The following is a 21848-nucleotide window of genomic DNA, read 5'->3' as shown; positions in this document are numbered from 1 at the left end:
GAGGCAGATTTCCATCATGGGCAATGCTTTAAGATGAGCAAATAGGAGGCTGACAGGGTCTTTTCTACAGAATTTCCTACCTTCGACCTCTCCTTGTTGCCTTTAAAAACTCCAGTGTACATCTGCAAGCGCCTCCAGATCAGCAGTATCTAGGCCACTAAATAAAAACAGCCTGAATTTGAAAGGCGTGACGTGCTCGCAGTACCCATTCAAATATCTAAAAATTAAGGCAGTTTTACCAAAGCAGTTGTAAACCTTAGCCACTGATTTCAGTCGGGTAGGTTTCCAGTCCAACGCTCCCAGCCTCTCTGTGGCATCCCTTGGAAGAATTTCACATTTCCACACTTCTGCAGGACCTCAGGCTCCCGATCTGAATCACTTTCTCTGCAACCTAACACCAGCCCTCCAAAGCCCTCAAAGATGGGCTCCTTCTTTGTATGTCCTGTTCATCCACACAGAAGCGTGGGAGGGGGCGTGTCAGCATGAAAGGGATTGCTGAATATGCTGTTTTTCTCCAACACTGATAATTACTTCAAGCTGAGCATAGCCTGCTGTTTGTCTAGTCCTGGATCTGGCAGTTTGCTAACTGACAGTCTCGAGCTCCCCAGTTTCCACTCTCCCTCCTTCTGTTTCACTAAGGGTTTATTATGGAAGAACCTTGCTCTCTCAGGCTTTGCACAACCTCCCTGGTCCCGTCCCAAAATAAACCAATTTTGGCTTGACAAAACTAGCTAAAAATACATCAGGAATTTGGTGGAGGGGGAGACACCGAGCAGAGACCTGCATTTGGGGGGGTTTGTTTTTTAATTACATTTCTGCGATTTAGACCTATGAGTTAAGTAAAAAGCTCCTGCAAAGCAAGCCTGCCTTTTCTCCTGCCTTGCCCGCAAGGAGCTGTCAGGTCTGCTAGGGCTGGATCTGCTGTCCCAAGCAGTCCTGGCTGAAGCTCCTGGAGGAGCAGACCTTGCTGCCTGGAGAGTTGGTGGGCAGCTCTCCCGCTGCAAATGCATGCATTTCTCTGCTGCTCTCCTTTGGTCCGGGGAGCTGCAGAATTTTTCTCCTCTTATGTAATGGTCTGCTGGTGCCTTTGCTAGGAAAACCTCTTTTTCAGCTGGAGGGTGTCAGGAGCCCCGTCCTACCTCTCTTGGGTCACTGCTCAGGAAGCTGCTGGCCGGGGGGCGACGCGTCAGGCTGTCGGGCAGCAGAAGGGAGCAGCTCACTCCCCCTTCCTCCCCTTGCCCCAAGCCCCTCCCGGAGTCAACTCCCCCCCTCGTAGGGGCAAGGGGCAGCTCCGCCTGGGCGACCTCGGGCGGGAGAAAGGGGAGAGGTGGCAATTTGGGCTGGGAGCTTTGCCTGGAGTGGTGCGTGTGTCCCCCCCACCCACCCACGGGCCACAGCGCGGCTGGGGCAGGGCTGGGTGCGGCGGGGGGGGGGATGCAGCAGCCGTGGGACCGGGGCACGGCGAGGGGAGCGCGGCGGCTGCTGCTGCTGCTGCTGCTCCTGTGGGAAAGCGCTTCGCAAAGTCTCCGGGCAAAGCTCTCCCTCCTCCGGCAGCCGGCGGGGAGCAGGGGCGCCCGGGGCAGCCCCGCGGCTGCGGCCCGGTGGCGGGGGGGCGAGGGAGGGGCACGGTGGGGTCGGGGGACGTTAAAATGCATCATCATCCTCCCGCCCCGGCAAATTCCCCGCGCGTGTGTGTGTGTGTGTGTGCGTGTGTATAGGGGGTGGAGGGAGAAAAGCCAGCAGCGGTGCTTTGCAGCGGGGGGGCTGGGGGGGGAAGCCGCTGCCGGCGCTCGCTGCACCGCCCCGGAGAAGCGGTGCCCGCCGCGGGGCTGCGCGGAGCGGCGGCGGGCGCGGGGCGGGCACTGCAGAGCCGGCAGCGCTCCCGGTGCAACGCCTGAGCCTCGCCGGCGAAAGGGGGGCACCCGGGGGGGTGATGCTAGTTGGCTGGGGGGCAGGGAGGAGAGACGGGGAAAAAAAGAGAAAGGAAAAAAAAGCAGCGACCCCCTCCTCCCTTCTCTGCCCGGTCCCTTCCACCCCCGACACACACACACACACACACACACGCGCGCACACACACCCCCCATTGATCAATATTTGGCTGTCTTGCTGCAACTTGCTGCAGTCTTTTAAAGGAGTAGTAGAGAGAGAGGGAGAGAGAAAGGGAAACTGACAGGAAGGGGTAAGGAGCTACACATGTCACATGTGCTTTCTAAGACGGCCAGGAGCATCTGCAGGCTGGATCTGGTGGAGGATGCTGCGGCAGGTGATACACAGAGGGCTCCAGTCGTTTTTCTACAAGCTGGGCTTATTCGTGAGCAGGCATCCGGTGTTTTTCCTCACTGTGCCCGCAGTCCTGACCATCATCTTCGGCTTCAGCCTGCTCAACCGCTTCCAGCCTGACACTGACCTGGAGAGCCTGGTAGCCCCCAGCCACAGCCTGGCCAAGATCGAGAGGAGCTTAGCCAGCAGCCTTTTCTCCCTCGATCAATCCAAAAGCCAGCTGTATTCGGACTTGCACACCCCGGGGAGGTATGGCAGGGTGATTCTCCTCTCCAAACCCGGAGGCAATATTTTGCATCAGGCTGATGTGATCCTGCAGATCCACCGAGCCGTGCTGGAAATGAAGGTGAACTACAAAGGCTATAATTATACTTTTTCCCATCTGTGTGTGTTGAGAAATCAGGATAAGAAATGCGTGCTGGATGATATTATTTCAGTGCTAGAGGATCTGAGGCAGGCTGCCCTCTCCAATAAGACAACAGCCAGGGTGCAAGTGAGCTATCCCAACACTAAATTAAAGGTATGCTCTTACTGCATGCTTTTGCCAATTAAAGAGGCAGCACTTCATTTCTTGTCCTAAACAGCAAAGAGAAATATAATCATATCTATCTCTCTCTATCTAAATGTGTGTGATCTGGGCTTTCCTCGGGAAGCAGCTGAAACCGGTGCCTTGCTATTGTTCTGTACGAGGAGGGAGGGTGGGGGGACCGTACGCTAACGCACCGGGAGAAGCAGGGAGTGGAGAACAGCCTCGGGACCGGGAGACCTTGCAATGCCTTGAAGGGTTAATACATCGGGGAAAAGGGACAGGAGGTCGGTGGGGGGTTGAGAGCTGGGGTTTCACTATCACCTTGTCCAGCCCCACTGCCGTGGTGGGATAATTCATCTTTAAAATGGGCAGAAAAGGCTTTCCTCAAATGCACACTGAGCTCCTGTATCTCCCTGCCTCTGCGAGTGCCGTAGGAGCAGCAGGAGGCTTGGACCAGAAGCGATTTCAGGTGTCCTGCCTTCTTTTTCTTTACCTGCATGCAAAGAAGGGGAAGGGAGGTGGAATTTTTTCTCTCGGTGTGAAAATAATTAACTCTGCTGCTGATGGCTGGGCTGGAGTTTTGGGACGGATCCCATCAGCTAGAGGCTTCCAGCAAAGGCGAAACAAGGTAAAAGGCGAAAGAAGTTTCAGTCCTTCCAATTAAAAGAATAAACAATTTGGCACAAATGATCTCAGGAATATTTCCCTGGCACACAAGCACCCATCTGCTTTCCCTCTCATCTGGAGCAATCCAATCCACCAGGACTAACCTGCTATGAGCAAATACGGTGCAAAGTTTGCAGGTGGCTGCCGAAAGAAGTTTCTGTGAATTACCGTATATCTGCATGCTCCCCCAGGCATTGCACCAGAGGCAGGATTTATTTAATAGAGTGTAACAAATTCCCTAGCACACTAGTTACTCATGGCTCAGGTCATAGGGAAGAGGATATGGTCCTTCTTGTAAACCAGAGAGGCTCCTTGGGGTTACCCATCTCCCTTTTTTCAAAGAGATCCTCAGGGAGGTAGTCCTCTTGCAAGTACTGGCCAGATCCTGAAGTTATCATTTGTTTCTTACTGTTCATTTACCAGGAAAAAAAGTAAAGCCAGTCCCTGCCCCAAAAACTAAAGCAGAGAAATAGATTGATTTTATTGGTCTTTTTCTTCAGTAAAAGGGCCAGGTGGGACAGTTGGGATTTAGTCCCGTTGCTCTAGATGTTACAGTAATTGCTTTGTGCAGAGTTGTGGCTGTTTGAGTGTGTGGAAATGAAAAGGTGTCCTTGCTGCTGCTGAAAAGTCCTGAGTGCAAGGACTGCTCAGAAACACAAGTTCTTCTGGTTGAAATATCCCTGAACAAATTTTATCTTTTAGTTTGCTGTGAAGATAATCCTGCTATTGCAGAATTAAAGTGCTTTCTTTCCATTTTGCTTATTTTTAAAGTCAAGATTAAGCTAGTTCAGTGGAGAACACTGATAATCTGGACTAACATAATTATAAACCAGCTTTATACAGAAATAGTCATTCTACTTTCTCAATCCAGATTAATTTTCTTGTGTAGAGAAACCTTAACTGAGCTTGGCAAAACTAGGATGGGGTCACTTGCGATATGTTTTTTTACCAGGAGAGTGCCTACAGCTCCTCCTTTTTTAAAGATAAAAGCAAAGGGAAAAATAACTTGGTCTGGATTAGAGATTTATTGGAATAAATGATAGGTAGATAATTCACATGGAGAAAGGTTTTCCCAAAGCATAGATGTCTGACTCTGAGCACTGCCAAATACCAGCCTGGCACCTCCAATCTCCCAAGTAGTTGTTGTGTATCATCTTCTGGATGAAGAAATAATGCCCTTAAGTATCTAGGTTTAAAGCTGGACAGAGCAGGCAGCTTTCTACCCACTTCTCAGTGAAGGGAGGTAAAGCCGCCAAAATCTGCGACTGCACTTTAGAGAAAAGCTAACAATTACAACCCATTTCTGTGGATAAGGAGAGTCCCTGGTGTTACTGAGAAAGAGAAACACACTTTGCCACAGTTTTTCTTTTTCTTCTGGTACAGTAAGGACTCTGTTGTGGGACCACGGTCAGCCCTGAACCTGGACTGGCCTTCAGCTTTGGCATGTCCTCAGAGACTCCCCTCCTCTGGTCTCTTTGTATCCAGCTGCTGGGAACAAATTACTACTTTGCATAGATTAATTCACCAGGTGAGCCCCCTCTCTGTCATCTCTGTTGTCCCATCTACCAAGCTACAGAGTTAGGAAGTTGTGGGCAAACATCTCTTGTTCTCCTTCAAGCCATGGCCAAAATATTGATTTAATCTAGGCTCCCAGGCTGACCTCCCCCTCTCTGCACCTCTGAGCAAAGACTGTAGAAACCCAGGCCTGTGTTGCTTGTTTTGGCATGTCTAGATGTGTTTAACCAGAAATAACTCGGATGCTGCACCCACTAGGGTAGATCAGTCTCTGGATGTTCCACAAAGGGAACAACCCTGTGGCTGTAGCTATGAGGTTTTTTATTTCTCTTTAGTTAAGTCGTGACACGAAGGAGCGGTTGTAGCTAGACCTCATGGGAATGCAAACAAGAGGGTCAAATCTGGCTGCCCTTATTCAGTGTGGACCAGTGTTCATTACACTCACTGGTCTGTGTCCTTGGGAGCTTTCTCAGCTAAACTTTCCTGCACCATAAGGACCCACCAGGATCTTCTAGGTTGCCTCACTTTCTCAAAGGACACGTTGCTTGGTTAATACTGGTAGATTTTGCTCTGTCTTATTCTTTTAATAAGGGCTTCAGATTGAATAAAATTCTTCTAAGAACAATACAGTGGGCTTACAAACAGCAAAGGTGTCCCAGATGTGTTTAGTCTGCAGCTGACATGGGCCAAGTGTCAACCTGTACTGGCTTGAGAACCACAATGACAATATTGAGTTGTTCCAACCGCTTTCCTGCTCCATCTGGGAGCTGCAAAAACATCTTGTAGTTTTTTCTTTCCCTCAAGTCTTGTGAGCAGCTCTTGCTTTGGCCCTCTTCTTGTCTCCTGCTGGAGCCCAAATTGGTTCAATTCTCTCAGGTGAGGCTGGCTGAAGGCTGGCTGTGGGTGAGCTCTTGCCAGGTCTTTCACAGGAACTTTGTGGGAGCCGTACGAGCAGGTTTCAGCAAACTGCTTTGGTTTTGAAACAGCTGTTATTGGGCTGCGAAATCTGATGAAACTGCTGGGCTTTTCCTAAGAAAATCTGGCTGTGAAGAGTAATGATTGTTTAATTGTTACTTGCTGTAGTGTTGGAAGAGCTTATAGCCTTCAACGCATCTATCTTCACTGCCCCTATGTAAGTTGGGAAGTCTTGGTCTCTCCACTTCCCAGAGGAGGAGCAGAGAGACAGCACTTACATCCAGAGCACAGACTGCAGTGTGGTTTCAAATGCCTGAGAGATGGGTTAAAAATCCACTCTGGCAACACAGGGGTCATTGTAGGCTAGTTTACTCTTCTGGAAGGCCAGGTGAACCAGGCTGTACGAAAATGCCTGCTCCTATTGCTTTGGTGACACTCTCTAGCCAGTTCACAGTTATTGCTACACTACGCTGCAGTCTGCAGCCCAGCCAGAAGAGTGACTTGCCCAAGGTCATGCAAGATAGACTGTGGCGGAGCAGGAAAACAAAGCTGGATGTATGAAGTCTTGATGAAGACTTTTGAGATACATCCTGGAGCAAGATTGCTCATGCTTTTCCCAGCCCAGGACAAAAAACCCCAATATTCCTGTGCTTGGGGACTGAATTGTGCCCTCACCACATAGACTGGGCAAGTCTACACTGAGCACTGACCCTCAGACATCAAACTGTTAAATTGCAAGTTTTAACAAATTCTGGCATAATTTTTGTCAATTAAGACTTCCAGGACAGTGCCTGGGCATGGCTGGGGAGTTAACATGGGAAAGGGTCCATTCCTGGTTGGTATATCTACTCCATTCTGGGGATAACAGTGTGTATCTGCTTGGATATGTTGTGCCCCTGCCCCAGGGCCAGAGTATGATCTGAGGCACATTTATTTATTGGTATAGACAGAATTATTGATTATATGGGGATTACTTCTTGTGCACTATCAGATGTGAGGAAGGAGATTGGTCTATGGCCCTGATTTGCCAATAATCCCAGCAAATTTGCTGTCCTTATCAGGAAAAAAGAAAAAAAAAATCACTACAAAGAATGAGAATGATTTCTGAACACAGTTCTTACCTGGAGGAAAAAAAAGCATGAAAGCATTTTTTCAGGTATTTCACCTTTACTGTTTCTTTTCGTGTTTATTTGCTAGTTTGTCTGAGAAAACTTAAAAACTTAGAACTGATCTCTCTGAGATCAGAATGAATATAACAACTGCTGGTTAAAAGGAGCCTTTGTAAGCAGATTTTTTTTTTTAATACTGCCTTCAATTAATTATCAGTCATTTATGAACACTAGGCTAAACAGCAGCAAATAAAACAGACATCTCTATTACTACATTTGTGATAAGCACATCAGCTGGATATTGAATCCTTTGTTGCTTAAGTAGAAAAATTGCTTGCATTCACTTAGCATCCTGAAATCTGTAATTGCAGACTTGCTACTGGCCAGATTCTCAATTTTTCTCACAGACTGCTGTATTTTTAAATAAGCCTGGCTCCGTTTGCATTCGTGGAGTCTTTCCCACTGCTCTAAAGTTAATTCCTCCTTACATGACCCTGAGGCACTGACCACCTCCATGGGACAGAGAGGATATAAAACCAGAGCCCACCTATATCAGAGTAGGCATCTGCGTATCAATAATATCCACAAACTGTTTATTCCTTCAGTAAAGTTGGTTCAAGTATAAGATTACTCTGACTCCATGGACCAGATGCTTCCTTGGAGGCAATGTGGCTCTGTACCGATTTACAATATCACCTGTCCCAATCCAAGCCTGTGGCTCAGGATCCTGTGAAGTGCTCTGTGGCTGGCAAAAGTTGCTAAGTCAAAGCAAAATAATAAAACATGAACAGGGAGAGGATCAGAAGAGGAAGGCTGGAGGCTGCAGATAGTTTTCATCTCAGCCTCTTGGATCAAGACAGGATTGGGCAGGCTGAGCTCAGAGTACCTGCTTAGTAGCATGAAAGCAAGCTGATAATGTTTGAAGGCAAGTAGCCTCTTCTGGCTCACAGGTTGGGAAAACTTATTTGGAAAAAAAAAATAATAAAAAAGGCTGTCTTGTTCTTCTAACTGTGTTTTCGTACTGTTGGGCAGGACTAGGAAGGGCTCCTCACCAAACTTGCCTGGAGGGGCTGGCAGAGCTGGTGTCCGCTGTGGGTTAGCTGTGCCTTTATTGGGAAATGTCCCTGCAGCTATCAGCTCTTGAGGGCACGGTCAGACAGCCTGCCTGCCCCACATGGGCAAGAAACTAAGTGTTTCCTTGGCATTTTTAGGAAAATTCTCCACTCCTTCCTCTGCTTAGTACATTAGGAAGAGTCTCTTTCTTAGCTCTGCTAGACCAGGTGTTAAGACAATCCTCTTGCCTAAAAGGAAGGCCAGACTATGAGCCCCGACTGCACCAGGGACATGAAACCAGGTTAACCTGTACCAGGACAAGCTGTCCCAACATAAACAAACAGCAGAAAGACAGCAGAAACCTATTAAAGCAAGGATGGGGTTTAGGGTGCTCTTTTTGCATTGTTGTGCTTCAGTTATGAACTTAACTTTCTTTATCAGTCTCTGGGCTAAATTCCACCTTCACCCCACCAGGGCTGTAGACAGCAGGTTCACTGGGTGTGGGGCTCATTCCTTCCCATCAAGCAGCTGAGAGCAGTGGCCATGTCAAAGACTGCAAAGAAAATATTCTCCATTGACCTCTCAGATGACCTTGGTCAGCTGCTTCTTGCCTTTCCCTCCCAGCTATTCCACTCTTCAGTTTTGTCAGCACTTGCTGGGAGACATGGCCTTTTATGCAGTGCCAGGCCTTCTGGAGACCTTGCCGTGATGTGAATAATAATAAAGAAGCAATTGGAAGATTGTTTGGGTAGAGAGAAAAGGAAGATGCAATTGCAAGCACCTTCAGTTAGTAACTACCGCTCATCACTGTGGATCTGGGATGGATGTCAACCACTTGCCAAAGGTAGAAAGTCCAGTAGCACTTTGCCATTTTCCTACAATAGCTACTCCTCTGTGGACAAAAAAAAAAAAAATTCCTTTACTAAATATTCTGTTAACTCTTGGCAGTGTTTCTACGCTGACATAACATCTTCTAATCTCAGCCATCCCTATGCCTTTCCAAAATGTCTTTCGAGCCCCATAGTGTACTGGCTGTGTGAGCTGTTGGAGGGCTCTGAACTTCTCCCTCTGAATTTACAATGGATGGGTATTCTAGCTATCTGTAAAGAATTAAAACAAATTCAGATACTGCCATGCTAGCAAGGCATGAGAATACAATTGATGAGCCTTGGTAAAGAAGATGTGTCATCTTCCCAGCCAGAGAAAGATGCTTTAACAGAGAGGAGAGGAGATCCTTAAACCAACATTAACTGATTAAATATATGTTCTGTGGCAGAAGAGGGAGGAACTTTGTAAGGAGAAAATTAGATTAATAAATATGTCGGAAAAAGTTCTTAAATTATTTAATGTCCTTTATGTATATGTGTGTATGCATATTACATACATACCTTTCTTAGTTGGTAAACAATGATGTAAGTAAGGTTGTGCTAGACATTTTGAAAATAGTAAACTAAGAACAAAACCTGTATTAAACCTTTTCAGCCATTAAGAGATGAAAGAGCCCTATGCAGAGCTCCGCACAGTTATTATTACAGAAGTCATGGGGAAAAAACCTGCTGACTGGTTTTCTGAGAGGAGTGAATTGAGTTATTAAAATAATGATCTTGCATTTCTGCAGGAAGCTTTTAATTTATGCAGACCCCACATCCCTTGCACACTCCTAGTGCAAACAGTGAGACATGCTGTGCATGGCTGGGACTTGAGCTGAAAAGCAGCTTTAACTACAGATGAAACAAAGTTTTCAACAACGTAGGAAAGCAGGTGCTGCGTGTGATGGAAAGGAGAGGGGAAGACAACAGGAGGCAGAAAGGGCAAGCTATAAAGTCTTTTATACCTCTGTTGCTCACTATATTAATCCTGTTCTCTGTTTCCCTACCTGCCAAGGCACAAGATGCTCATGTGGAGAATAGATAGTAAAGGAAGTTCCTCGTAGCGGGGCTGTGAAGGATCCTACAAAGGGAGAGAGCAGTGACAGAGCTCCTGAGCATTGCAGAGATGATCACATGCAGTGGCACATGCCATTGCCCTAGCCCTGGATTCACTGGGTGTGAATTAGCTTCACTTTTACACTGGTTAGGCCATTTGGGAGCAGGAGCTTTGGGTGAAGTGCTTGGAGATCTTTGATGACACTAGTAAGTGTGACTAGGAAGTGGTGGCAGCGGGAGGGTTTCCAGCTAAAAGGAATTACTGTGGAACTGGCTCAAGGGCAGACTGGGAATAATTTGTTGGGGGGCAGCTCTGGTATGGCAAAGAGATTTTTCTGCAGCTTTTTTTTCTCCTTAACCCTGCTCACGCACTGGTGGGCAATTCCTGCACAGTGCCAGTTCTGCATGCCCAGCAGTGGCTCTGCGAGATGTCGGACAGCCCTCCCACAGCCGTGAGTGAGCCGGATCCGCTTTTCTCCCTGGTTCTGCATTCTGGCACCAAACCTGCCCTCCCCCAGTCCACTCTTGCTAGCAAACTGGTGCCACAGCCAGGGAGCTGCTTGGGGGACTGCAGGTTGTGAGACCCGCATGTCGCTACCTGGCTAATATTGCAGAAAGGTTTTGGTCTGATAATGATCTATAACTAAGATGGAAAAAGTCAGTCGGCACCACAGGTGTATAATGTTTCCTCAATACCTACACTGGTAAAAGTTTTGGCATCTCCCAGAATAATTCTTCTTAAAAATACCAATTGCACAAGTCCCAAAGCCTGCTTGTCGGCTCTGGGGGCATATGAGAAGGCAAAGGGCAGCCTTGCCTACCTGTCCCATGCCTTTGAAGGCAATGCCACACTGCAGAGACTTTAAGTGTAATACAGCCCACTTACCTAGGGTACACAATTTGAGACTAAAGATCAAGATACTAATGGGCCATCCAGCCACAATTAATTTCCTTGTGCAGTTGGTGGAAGACTTGGGAGGTGCCACTAATATCTGCACACGGAAGCCCAAACACCTAAACTGTATCCTCTCACAAATTACATAGGGAACATAAGCATCACCTATAGGACCGGTTCAGTGGACGCCTAAAACTTGTGCCCAAGTTAGGTACCGAAGCAAGACAGAAAAGTTGCCCTTGTGTAAGACAAGGTCTTGCTTTTCTTACACCTTGCATAATTGTTTCCACCAGCGTTACACAAGTGTTGTCAGTCTGATGGGGAGGTGTTATGCTTACCACATACATGCTGTATTTTTGCACGTGTGTCAACAGCTTCGTAAACGGTGCTATGATTCAGAAGTGGCCATGAAGCGTTTTGCTGCTTCTGTGCTAAATCACTCCTTTACCTGTGCTAAAACATGCGTGTAGGGCAGGCCCATAAAATTTCAGCTGAATGTTTTTCTATCAGAAGTTACAGTACTCTTGAAATCAAAAGTGTCTGTGAAACAATGTCTACCTTGCCCTTAATTTTGTCTTGGAGGAAGAAATGAGAAGGGCAGGTTCCCATAGTTTCATTTTGACGTGTCCCCAACAAAATGCTTCTATTTTTTTATGTTGAAATGGTTCTTTCAAAGTATTCATTCAACATTCTTCTCAAAATATTTTGCTCTCACATTATACTGTAGATTAGAAAATAAAGGAGAAAAAAAAAGTTACTTTAAAAGGAAATGTTTTCCCATGTTCAAACTTAGGGGAAGGAGAAGTCACTCCTGTTTGAAAATCACAGAGAAACGAAGTCACCCCACCAGCTCTGCCTGGCAGGACACAGCCCAGTCTCCGTGGACATGAATGTATCCCCCAACAGGGCGCTTTGGCTCTTTTAATGCCATTTTTCACTGGAGACCAAGGCACTGTATTGATGGGCCAAGTGATCCTCACTCCCAGTTTCCGGAGCAGGTTTAGTTTGTAAAACAATTTGCAGTTCGTTAAGAAGAAAGATGCAATGCAATCTCTTGTTTGACCAGGCCTGTGACTTAAATATAAATCACCCTTTTCCTAACCATTTTCCAGGATGGTTTCTTAGAGTAGATTTATGATTCATTAACTACATACATTAACAAATTCAATGCTGAGCAGATGCAACATGGAAATATTCATGTGCATTTTTGTCCTTAAAATCCACACTTCAGTTTGCTCATGTTCTTGACTCCTGTCCTACTGAGTGAGGTTTTATTCACAGACAAGTATAAAACATCCTCCAGTAGAGATTGCACCACATAGACTTTTGGATCCAGATGACAAACCCACTTCTCTTCAGGAGTGGCTGGAAGGTGTGGTAATAAGTGCTCTACCAGTGGTGTTTCTGTGTTAACTAACATTAATTTTCCTGTCCATAACTGATTTTCTATCTGCATGTAAAAAACACCAGTCACCCAGTTGATGCACAACAGATTTATCATTGTAAATTGCATAGAAAGTTGGGACATCAGCAAAGAAACATGAACATTTCTGAATATTTACAAATGTCTCTCCAGTCCTTTCTTTCCCCAGGCTTCAAGATTAGCACCAGTATTAGGCTGTAGGTATATGCCCAAAAATAAATTTCACAAGCTTGACAAGCTTAAGAGCTCCCCTGCTCTCATAAAGTATTTCATGATGTTTCACTTTTAATAATAATTTAGTTTTAAAGAAAAGTTGGGGTTTTTTTACTTCCAGAAAGAATAAAGCTTGTATCCTTACAATTTTTACTATCTTCTTGCCTCTAGTATAAGATTTTGGAGGTGGGAGAAAGAGGAGGACATCCTTGAAGGGAAAAAATGTGTTATATAAATGTCAGATACTGTAATTGCATATGTTCAGTGGTCTTTTCATCAGAATATGCACCTCAAAAGGAAAGTTAAAGCAGATCATTTGTCACTACTTAACAGATCTGAACAATGCTCCTTTAGGAATGATTCTGATACTTTTTTTGTGGAAAACCCAATTACTCTTTGAAGAGGCAAAAATGACAAGGAAAAATAAAGGCAGAATAGGACATTTTTTCACTTCCTTTAGAGCAGCTAAATAAAAGGTAGCCAGGATAGAGAAGAGCCCAGAATGAAACTCAAAGAAACTCACGTGCATCCTGAAATGATAGGACCAATTTGAACTGGGTTTCCTATAGCCTCTTCAATGAGGATACAGTGGACAGAAAGGACATTTCAGATGCTGCTTTGTGAATGAGCGGTTTGGGGGGTTGGATGGTGATTTTGGTGTAGGACCACATATTCAACAATTCATATTCTGCTGCAACTCAGATCTTCCTCTCCCTTACATTGATTTTCCCATCATAAAGGAGTGCTGTGGTGCAGCTGGAGAAATTCAATCAAAGAGCTGTTGGAGTTTTATGAGCAATCTCATGCCTCTTCCGTGTAACATCAAGAGGTTAAAGACGTAAAAGGTTTATAAGGTCAGTCTAGCTCATTCCCTAGCCTGTGCAGGATTATGAGGAAATCCTAATAGAAAAATTAATTCAGATTGGCTTGGATGGGAAATCAGTCATGTGGGTTGGAAACTGGCTGAAAGATTGTAAACGAAGAATCATGATAAACGATAATGTAACAAGTTTATGGAAGGTATCTTGCAGGGTGTCTGGAGAATTTGTGTTAGGTCTGGTCTCATCTAACATCTCTATTAATTATCGGGAAGTGGAATTGAATTGCACAGGAATGAAATTCACAGATAATATTAAACAAGGAGGAGATGTCAGCAACAGCTGAGTCAGAGAATTTACACAGACAGAACAGGAGCAGTTAGAAACCTGAACAGAAAATAAAACAATTTTCTGATGAATTTTGGTTGCATTCTGGTCCCCAAAGAGCAATCTAGGGTCCTCCTTTGAAAAAGATTCCTGTGAGCTGAGTTTTGCAAATGTCGAATTGAAGATGCAGTGCTTAAATGATCGGACTAAGGTCAAAGACAAAGTTGATGTTAAAGTTGGGATTTTGCAAGCCCCATGGAAAGGGCACTTAGTTTTACTTCTGACTCTGACACTGCTTTGCAAGTATGGACATTTCACTACTCAATGTTGTCTTTCATCCTTCACCTTCTCGCAGATCAAGTTCTGCAGGACAAAGACAGCTCTGTACGTTGAGTTTGAACGGTGCTTTGGAGGCTGTAGATGATGTGTTAAATAATCAGTGAAGCCTTGATAGGTTGTTGTTTTGCCTTGGTCCTTTTGTTATCTTTCTAGAATGAAATCAGTCGTCTTCTGGAGTTTTGTGCTGACTGTGTGGATTTTGGATGGGCCAACCTTGAAGTTGTTTTGCCATGTTGTGCATCATCTGATTGTTCCCCAGCACTTCAAATTTGAATAGCCTCATAGCCCTAATGTCACAAATTGGCTCCATTTTGTCCCTATTGAATTTTGTCATTCATTAATTATATTCTGGTTGTGCCAGGGAAAAATTCTTGCAGCTGACAGTCTTAATACTCAGTTGAGCAGGACAGCTTAAAAATATTCAGCTGGATCATTTCTACTATTTTTTGTCCAACTTGAGTGTGATTGCAGAGCAAGTCTCTAGGAACAAGTTGGTGATGTTTGTGAAATGGACTGTGGAGTCAGGCCATTTCTTCTCCTCTTCTTGACAAATGTCCACAACATCAGGCCATTTGCTGCAGCGGATGGTACCTGGTCTGGTCTGCGGAGTCAGGCTGTGACCCTGCCTTGCCACTGAGGGTCCATGATGTAGCAGCTTGTGGATGCTCATACAGAGAGTCACGATGGGAACACCCATCCCAAAGATGGGATATAATTCTTCTAATTTGAGCCCTTTTATGTTTGGCATCTAATCTAAACTGGGCCCAGTGTGCAATCAGAGGAGAGAAGGGTGAGCCTCCAGAAGCAATGCATTTAACTTTTTCTAAGCAACTACATTAGGTGGGGATGAATTCACCCTTCAGAGACATCATGGACCAGAGAAAGAATGTTCAGATTATGCATTTACCTTTCAGCTGGTTAAAATCAGGTGGGCTAAATACCACCATACTTTCATTCAAATAAAAAAAAACAACAACAAAAAAAACCCAACCCATGAAATTTTCATAAACATGGGAATATGCTAGATTTTAAGATCTTTATAGCAAAAACTTATGCCAGATGAAGTGTTTCTGAATGACCTAGGGTATAATCTGCATTTGCACTGACATGAGAAAAAACTTCCCAGAATAATTTCATGGGGAAAATCACGGCTTCTTCTGAAGCCCATTGCAGCTTTGTCTCACTCCAAATCTCTGACAGGGTTTTGAAAAACTCTTTTTGGAAATTATTATTAGACAGTTGCAAAAGAACTAAAATACATTAATCTGAATAAGGAATTAGCTTCCACTGAAGGAACCGGAATTAAATGCCATCCTCCTGCAAAACAAATTGCCAGATATTGGCAGTTTATTGCAGCAGGGAGACTGAGATTTTGCAGAGTACTCAGAAGACAAATGCTGAGTTTCTATCACCTGGAAGTGCTTTACCATCTGATTACTCTTTGGCTTCTTTTATCAGAGTTTTTTGCTAAATATTTATTTGTTTCAAATCCAAGGGTGGCTAGATACAACAAGATCCCACCATCTGCAGCACTTTTGTTTTAAAATTAAAAGTCTGATCCTTCCTGTTCTGCCAGAACCAAAACCTTTCCAGATAGGTTATACTAATATAAATTGAAAAACCACTTTGCACTCCAGTGGACTTTGAAAAGCCTTTTTTTAAAACATGTATTACATTGAAGTAACTGTAAAATATCTATTTGGGGAAGAAAGTTTTGATGTCTTGCAGGGCAATGTCTCAGACAAGTTGAAAATGTGGTTGTTATTATTTACAATGAATATACTACATTTCTTCAGAAGTGCTTATACACAGTAACTAAATATTCATCTTACTTGGTATCTTGAACTCATTCTTAACAATAGCATTACATTAACATATAAGTCTAGGAACACATATAACCTAACGTTAAGCATTTAATGAAGGTACTTAAATTAGGGTTTGGCACATTATAGGCTTTAGGAGCACTAAACTCCCTAAGAATGAGATTCAGTCCATTTAATATCAAAATTGCCCTCTGGAGGTGCCCCGTTTTTCTCTTCTCCTTGATCAGGCAGCCTGGTAGTCCTGGTATTTCTAACCTGGCAGGTTTGGTTAGGCAGCCTGACTCAGGGCCTCAGAGTCTAAATTCTGACTTTTTATGTTTTGAGTCCTGTTCTGGCTGAAGAGGCACATCCAAATCGGAAACTCTGCTTGAAGTTAATAGCTACTGTGTACTCACACAAAAGGACAAATACTCAGCTGTGAAATACAGCCACCTTGAGGATGAAGCTATTCAGGTGTTGCATAGCTGACACCATCACCGGACTACGGGGTTTGAGCACAGGAATTAAAGAAAACCTGAGCCAGCTGGCAGCAAGGAGGGAATTATTTTTTTTTTTTTTTCTTTTTTCCTTCCCATTGAGTTTGCATAAAACTGGATTAGTTCTCCAATCCAGTTCACCACATGAACTGCTGCTCCCAAGCTTGGCAGGGAGGAGGTGCAGGCTCAGGAAAGAGAGGGAAGGGACCCCTTTGGCTGCATCACCAGTTTGCACTGTGAAATACAGTGACTAAGGAAACTCCAGCATCAGGTGGGAAGATCTTTGGAGCATGGGCAGCTTCTCCAGCTGTGCATTTGCACAGGACCTTGCACAGCGAGGTCCTGGGCCATGCCAGAACCTCACTGCTGACCGGTGAATATGGTCTGAACTGAGACCTCAGCATCTGCTGTACCTCGTGTGGGTCCTCCCAGGCATCAGCAGTGCAAAGGCTGCATCAAGATGAATTGCTCACAGCATGTGGAGCTTGATCAGTGGCAGTTTTTAGCAACTCCTGCAATCTCTAGATGAAGGTTTTGGGCTGAAGTAAAATTTTCAGGTTGTTGCATGCTGTTGTTTAACACTTGTTTATCATTGCAAATGTGCTCTGTGCTGTGCTCTGTGCTGAGACAGCGTGAGACACCCTCTCCCACAGAATATGGCTGAAAAAAATAAAGAAAAGCTGGCCCTTATAATGTCATCAAACTTCCAGTGGGAGAGCTCTCCAGTGATGGGAGGCAATGAGAAGCCCAAAGTGGAGATGATGCCATGAACTTTACTTTTTTGACTGGAATAAGAATTAAAGAAAACATGTTAGAGAATCATCCGTGACAGCACCTTCATCTCTATGGGCTACTAAGAACGTAAGATTTTATCATGAAGGGCACACGTTACAAGGTGATCTTGAGACAGATTTTTACAAATATAAAAACTACCTGCTGATGTTCATATGTGGGGGTGAAACACCTTTTTGAATGTACTGACTTCAGAAGTAGCTTGGGTGGGAGTCAGCTGTCTCATATGCAGATCCACAACCCCAGCTTCAGTTATATTTTAATGCATAAATACAGGCCTACTTAAATGCCTCATTCCCACTCGCCCTTTCTAGGTTCTGGTCCAATGCTATGAAAAAAAAAAAAGGAAAACCATCTGAAATTAGATATTTTTTTGGCTCTCTCCAGCTAACAAATGGCCAAACTCATTAAAAACCAGTGTGTGCTGGAGGAAACAGGGGGATGCTTCAGGGTAGAGAATTGCCAAATTTGAGATTAAAAAAAAAAAAAGAGGGAAAACTGATTAATTATGTCTTTAAAAGGAGGAATTTTCAGCTGGAAGTGTTAAGTGTCCTTAACTGTATCTGCTTTGTGCGGTGCCTTGTTATACCTTATTGGGCACCGCGAGAGCGGAAGCTCCTGATAGGACTTGAGTAAGAGCACAGCAGCACCTTGCATTCAAAGGCTGGGCTTAGTTAAGCCTGCAAACTGCTTAGCTGGAAGTTAACCTCAAAACCATGCTAGCCTCAAAATCTTGCCATATCATGCTTGACTCTGATTCTCAGTTATTTCTTTTCTTCTTGCCTTTGATAAAACATTATCGCAGCATTTCAGTACTTTGGCTGCTGGTCCCCAGAGAAACCAAGAAGAATAGAGACAAGAGAAAATTAGAGATGTTTTCCAACATAAAACATAATTTTAAAAGAAAAAAGCACCCTTTTCTGTGTCATTATTGAAACTTCAGATTGTAAGAGCTTAAATGATTCCTGTGGATCTGCTTTACTCCTCACTTTTTATTCTCTGCTGTTTATTTTTTAACATTTCCTTTAGATGGAGTAATAAAACCAGGCAAATCCAATTCCTTTTGCTTCCTGGATGGTTTTCTTCCTATTTCTTATGTGTACTATACTTCAAGTGGTGAGGGAAAACAAATAGAAGAGGTACACAGTGGAATGCACACAAAGCAAGAGGGCCTACAAACCTGTCAGTGAAAACGTGTGACCCCTTTTTAGGATCTCCTTTTAGGGACAATTATCGGATCCCATTCTCATCCCTCCGGAACCCTTCAGCTTGGGCATAAGAAGTGCTTGGTGAAGTTTTGCAAACAGTTTTGTGCCTTTTTGCTTTTGTTGATATGGAAAGACGACAAGAAAGAGGTTTTCTGCTGTTTTTTTTTTTTTTTACTTTAGGAATTACATTTTTGTTTAGCCTATAACTCCATGGACTTCAAGAAAGCTTTAACATTAGACCTTCACAGTAGACAGAAAGCATTCTGGTGGAATATTGTCCTATTTATTCCCATTTGGAGAAAGCAATGACCCTCTTCAGATAACAAAGCTCTCTTGGATTTCACTGGGGCACAAGATAGCTTTAATTCATTAAGCTTACTTACTTTTTATTGCCAATTTCATTCAAATATCTGCATTTGGGAGAAGGATTTCTTTGTTAAAAAATGAACAGTTGCATTCTTTCTCCCCCTTCCCAGCAGCTCATTTCACTTTTTTTGTTTGTTAAAGAGCTGGAAAATCCACAATAACTATGAGACTCCCAAAGGTGTCTTCCAGCTATGTTATGGAAGACACTATCTTGGTGTGTCATGCTTTAGAAATGCACAGAGACTGAAAATTGGGCTAGATGGACCGCTGGCCCGCACTGAAAAAGCACTTCTTGTCTTCTTACGCTCTTTGTAATTTTCTTCCTTTCCTTTGAACATTTTTCACATTGAGTTTGAGCTGTGGATGAAATCATGGAGTATTCTTTAATATAAAGTATTCATGCTATTGATTCCTAGAGTCTGCCAAATATGAAAGATGGTAAAAGTGTTCTTCACACACATGCTTGCATACATGAGTGTGAGTGTTTAACTGCATATATGCAAATATTGGTGTTTTGCACGTGTCCCTTGAGGCACTGCTGTCTCCTTAGTGATTCATTCCTACATTTCTTCTTGGCACAAACAAAATCCTTTGGGATGAACACTAACTATGCTAGGGAGAAAAACTCAGCTTTTTGGAGCTGGGTATTCTTCATGGCTTAGCACCTGGCAGAGGCCTAGATGTTGTCCCAGTTTGCATAGGTGGAGGACAACAACTGTACCATGCAATGCAGGAGCTTGTATTTCCCCTCCTAAAGCCATGTGGTACCTCCTTGCAAAAGCCTATCATAAACTGGGATTTGAATATATGAAAAATATGAACGCTGTCCCACTTGGTGATGTGAAGAAGCATGGAGGTCCTGGGGTAGAAAACAGTTTTTGAGGAAATTCCCACACCTCAGTGCAAAGCTCCTGGTTAGCTGAATCAACCCGCCATGCTCTGGAGCCAGCCTGCAAACAGTGCAGGTGGGGGAATGCAGCCAAAAATCTCCAGTAATCAGGGCATGGTCCTGTGCATGGCGAGAGGACGCCACTGACCCATAAAACAAGTCCCTGCTTCTTTCCAGACCAGGGACAGAGCTGGAGTTATACATGCCACCCTCTCCCTCTTCTCCCACTGCTCGCCCTTTGCATGTTGACCTGTTACAGGCCACTGGGGAGACCCCCAGAGCTGGGGATGAGGTCTGAATCCTCCTGCGCTGTACGGGTCCCTACACAGAGGTCTAGGGTAGCACGGTACGGCCATGCAGAGCTTGCAAACCAGATGGCTGGGAGCAGATAGACGCCAGCAGGAAGAAAACACGTGCTACCCAGCCTGAAGTGTGACATTTGGGGTGGAAATATTGAAATTTCCTATTCTTCTGTTGGGGTGGGGGAATCAGTTTAGGGTAGCTAAACCCAGCCCTGCATTAGTGCCGCTCTGCTCGATGCCGCCATGTGGTCTGGGTCCCTGTGGGGAGGTGGGAAGGAGGGAGGCTGGAGGGGGATGGGAAGGCAGCGAGAGCTGAAGCAGGGACTGCAGTGCAGGGCTGTGCTTGTCTGCTGCCACTGGCATGGTAGCACAGGGCAGGGGAGACACAGCTCTGCTGTTTGCAGGAGGATGTTTGCTCCCACCTGCCTTCTCCTGCCCTCTTTCTGGGTGGTCAGGGTGCAATGAGAACTGCTGCTTCGTTACCCCTCACCCTGTGTTTTCTCCTTCCTGCCTTCTTCTTTTTCACACGTCCAGTCTCTTTAGGGCACCCCACTCCATAGCCCCACTTTTATTTTACAGTCACAACAAACTCCACTTCTTTTGCGTCATTGACCACTTTCTTGCTACATAAATCCCCGCAAAAAGCACGCTTCCCACTTGCTTAGTTTGTCCACAGCCATCCCTCAGACAGGAGCCCATGCATGGATGGGCAAGGGAAACTGCTGGTCTGCGGTGATTATTTTTACCATTATCCCTCATCCTGGGGGATTTAGAGGCTAGATGCAATCTCACTTTTTGCTCTGTAATACCAGGAACCCCCCCTGGCAGGGACAGGCAGTGAAAAGCAGAGGGCTGAGCCCAACGTGACTGCCTTGAGGGCTTTTGATCCTGGACAGAGCGGAGCACAAACTCAAAGGACGACATAAAGTGGGGAGGGAGCTGTGGCTCTGTGCCTGCTGGAAACAAGAGGACAGAGGTATTTTAAGACCTGACCTGGTAGATTTACACACCCAGGCTTACCTATGACTTGAAAAGTCCTGTTGACACGAACCTCCTGTGGAAGGTGAACTGATGTCACCGATAGCAAGTTTTGCTGAGCCACCCACTGCAGGGCTTCCTCCTCTGCCATGTCACCAGTCCCCAGGCCACTGGGCACCCAAAGCCATCTGCACCCTTCACCCTTGGATCCATCTCGCAGGGCTGGGGTGCAACCACCAGTTCCCCTGACGCTGCCTGAACTGTCAGTGCCAAAGCTATTTCACTGCTGTGTGTTTGATCCTACTCCTGGTGGAGGGGAGAAGAAGAAAAAGGCAGATAGGCCAGCTGTGCCCCGAAGTTACCTCGCAGCGCTTGCGCTCCTCTTTGTGCTGTCTGTAACCCCCCATCTTCCAGCAATACCCTTCCCCACGTAGAGGAAGGGTGTAATCACAGCCAACATGGGTATTCCTCAGCAGCTTCAAGGACACCACTGTGCCCCTGGGTGCACGGGTGCAGTTTAGGACATCCAGGGACAAAGCTGTGTTGGGGGTGAACTGGGCAGTAAATCCACCCCTCTTTTCCCAGAAGAACTGGGATGGGATCTGAGGTGGACCGAATGGGAATCTGACCTTGAGAGTGAAGGAGCCAGTTGAGCGATGAAGAGCTTGAAGGTAGGACAAAGAATATAGGAGGCTTGAAAAGGATGTAAAAGTGAAATACAGTCTAGGAGGGAAGGTTTGGTCTGCAGTGAGCTGGTCTGGGAAGGGAGAGAGCTTATCTTGTATTTTCATTCCTGAGGGATGTGCAGGGGAAGCACAGGTGGAGGGACAGCCTCTTCTGCTTTCCCTCTGGCCTTCCCCTCTCTTGACAGCTGAAAACCTGATGGGGTGATACTGAAGGGGCAAAGTGGGGAGGATGACTCAGAAATACAGAGTGTCCAGCACCAGAAGCTTCTCCACAGAGAAGAGGTCTCCAGTAGCAATCACACTCTGTTATTGCACCCTTAT

General features: G+C 45.2%; 1 protein-coding gene across 2 annotated transcripts in view; it reads left to right on the top strand.

Moving 5' to 3' along the window:
- Positions 1 to 2200: 2200 nt before the first annotated feature.
- Positions 2201 to 21848, top strand: part of PTCHD4 (patched domain containing 4) — an 89493-nt gene continuing 69845 nt past the window's right edge. Inside the window, exon 1 of one of the 2 annotated variants that reach the window (XM_072857788.1) lies at positions 2201 to 2626. In XM_072857788.1, the coding sequence (XP_072713889.1) occupies positions 2201 to 2626 (426 nt within the window). Of the gene's footprint in view, positions 2801 to 21848 lie in introns of both variants that reach the window. The other variant, XM_072857787.1, reaches the window with a different exon arrangement.

Source organism: Ciconia boyciana, chromosome 3 (assembly GCF_034638445.1).
Source record: "Ciconia boyciana chromosome 3, ASM3463844v1, whole genome shotgun sequence".
In the NCBI taxonomy this organism is placed as follows: Eukaryota; Metazoa; Chordata; class Aves; order Ciconiiformes; family Ciconiidae; genus Ciconia; species Ciconia boyciana.
Note: the sequence above shows the minus strand (reverse complement) of the source record. Positions and strands in the feature narration are given on the sequence as shown.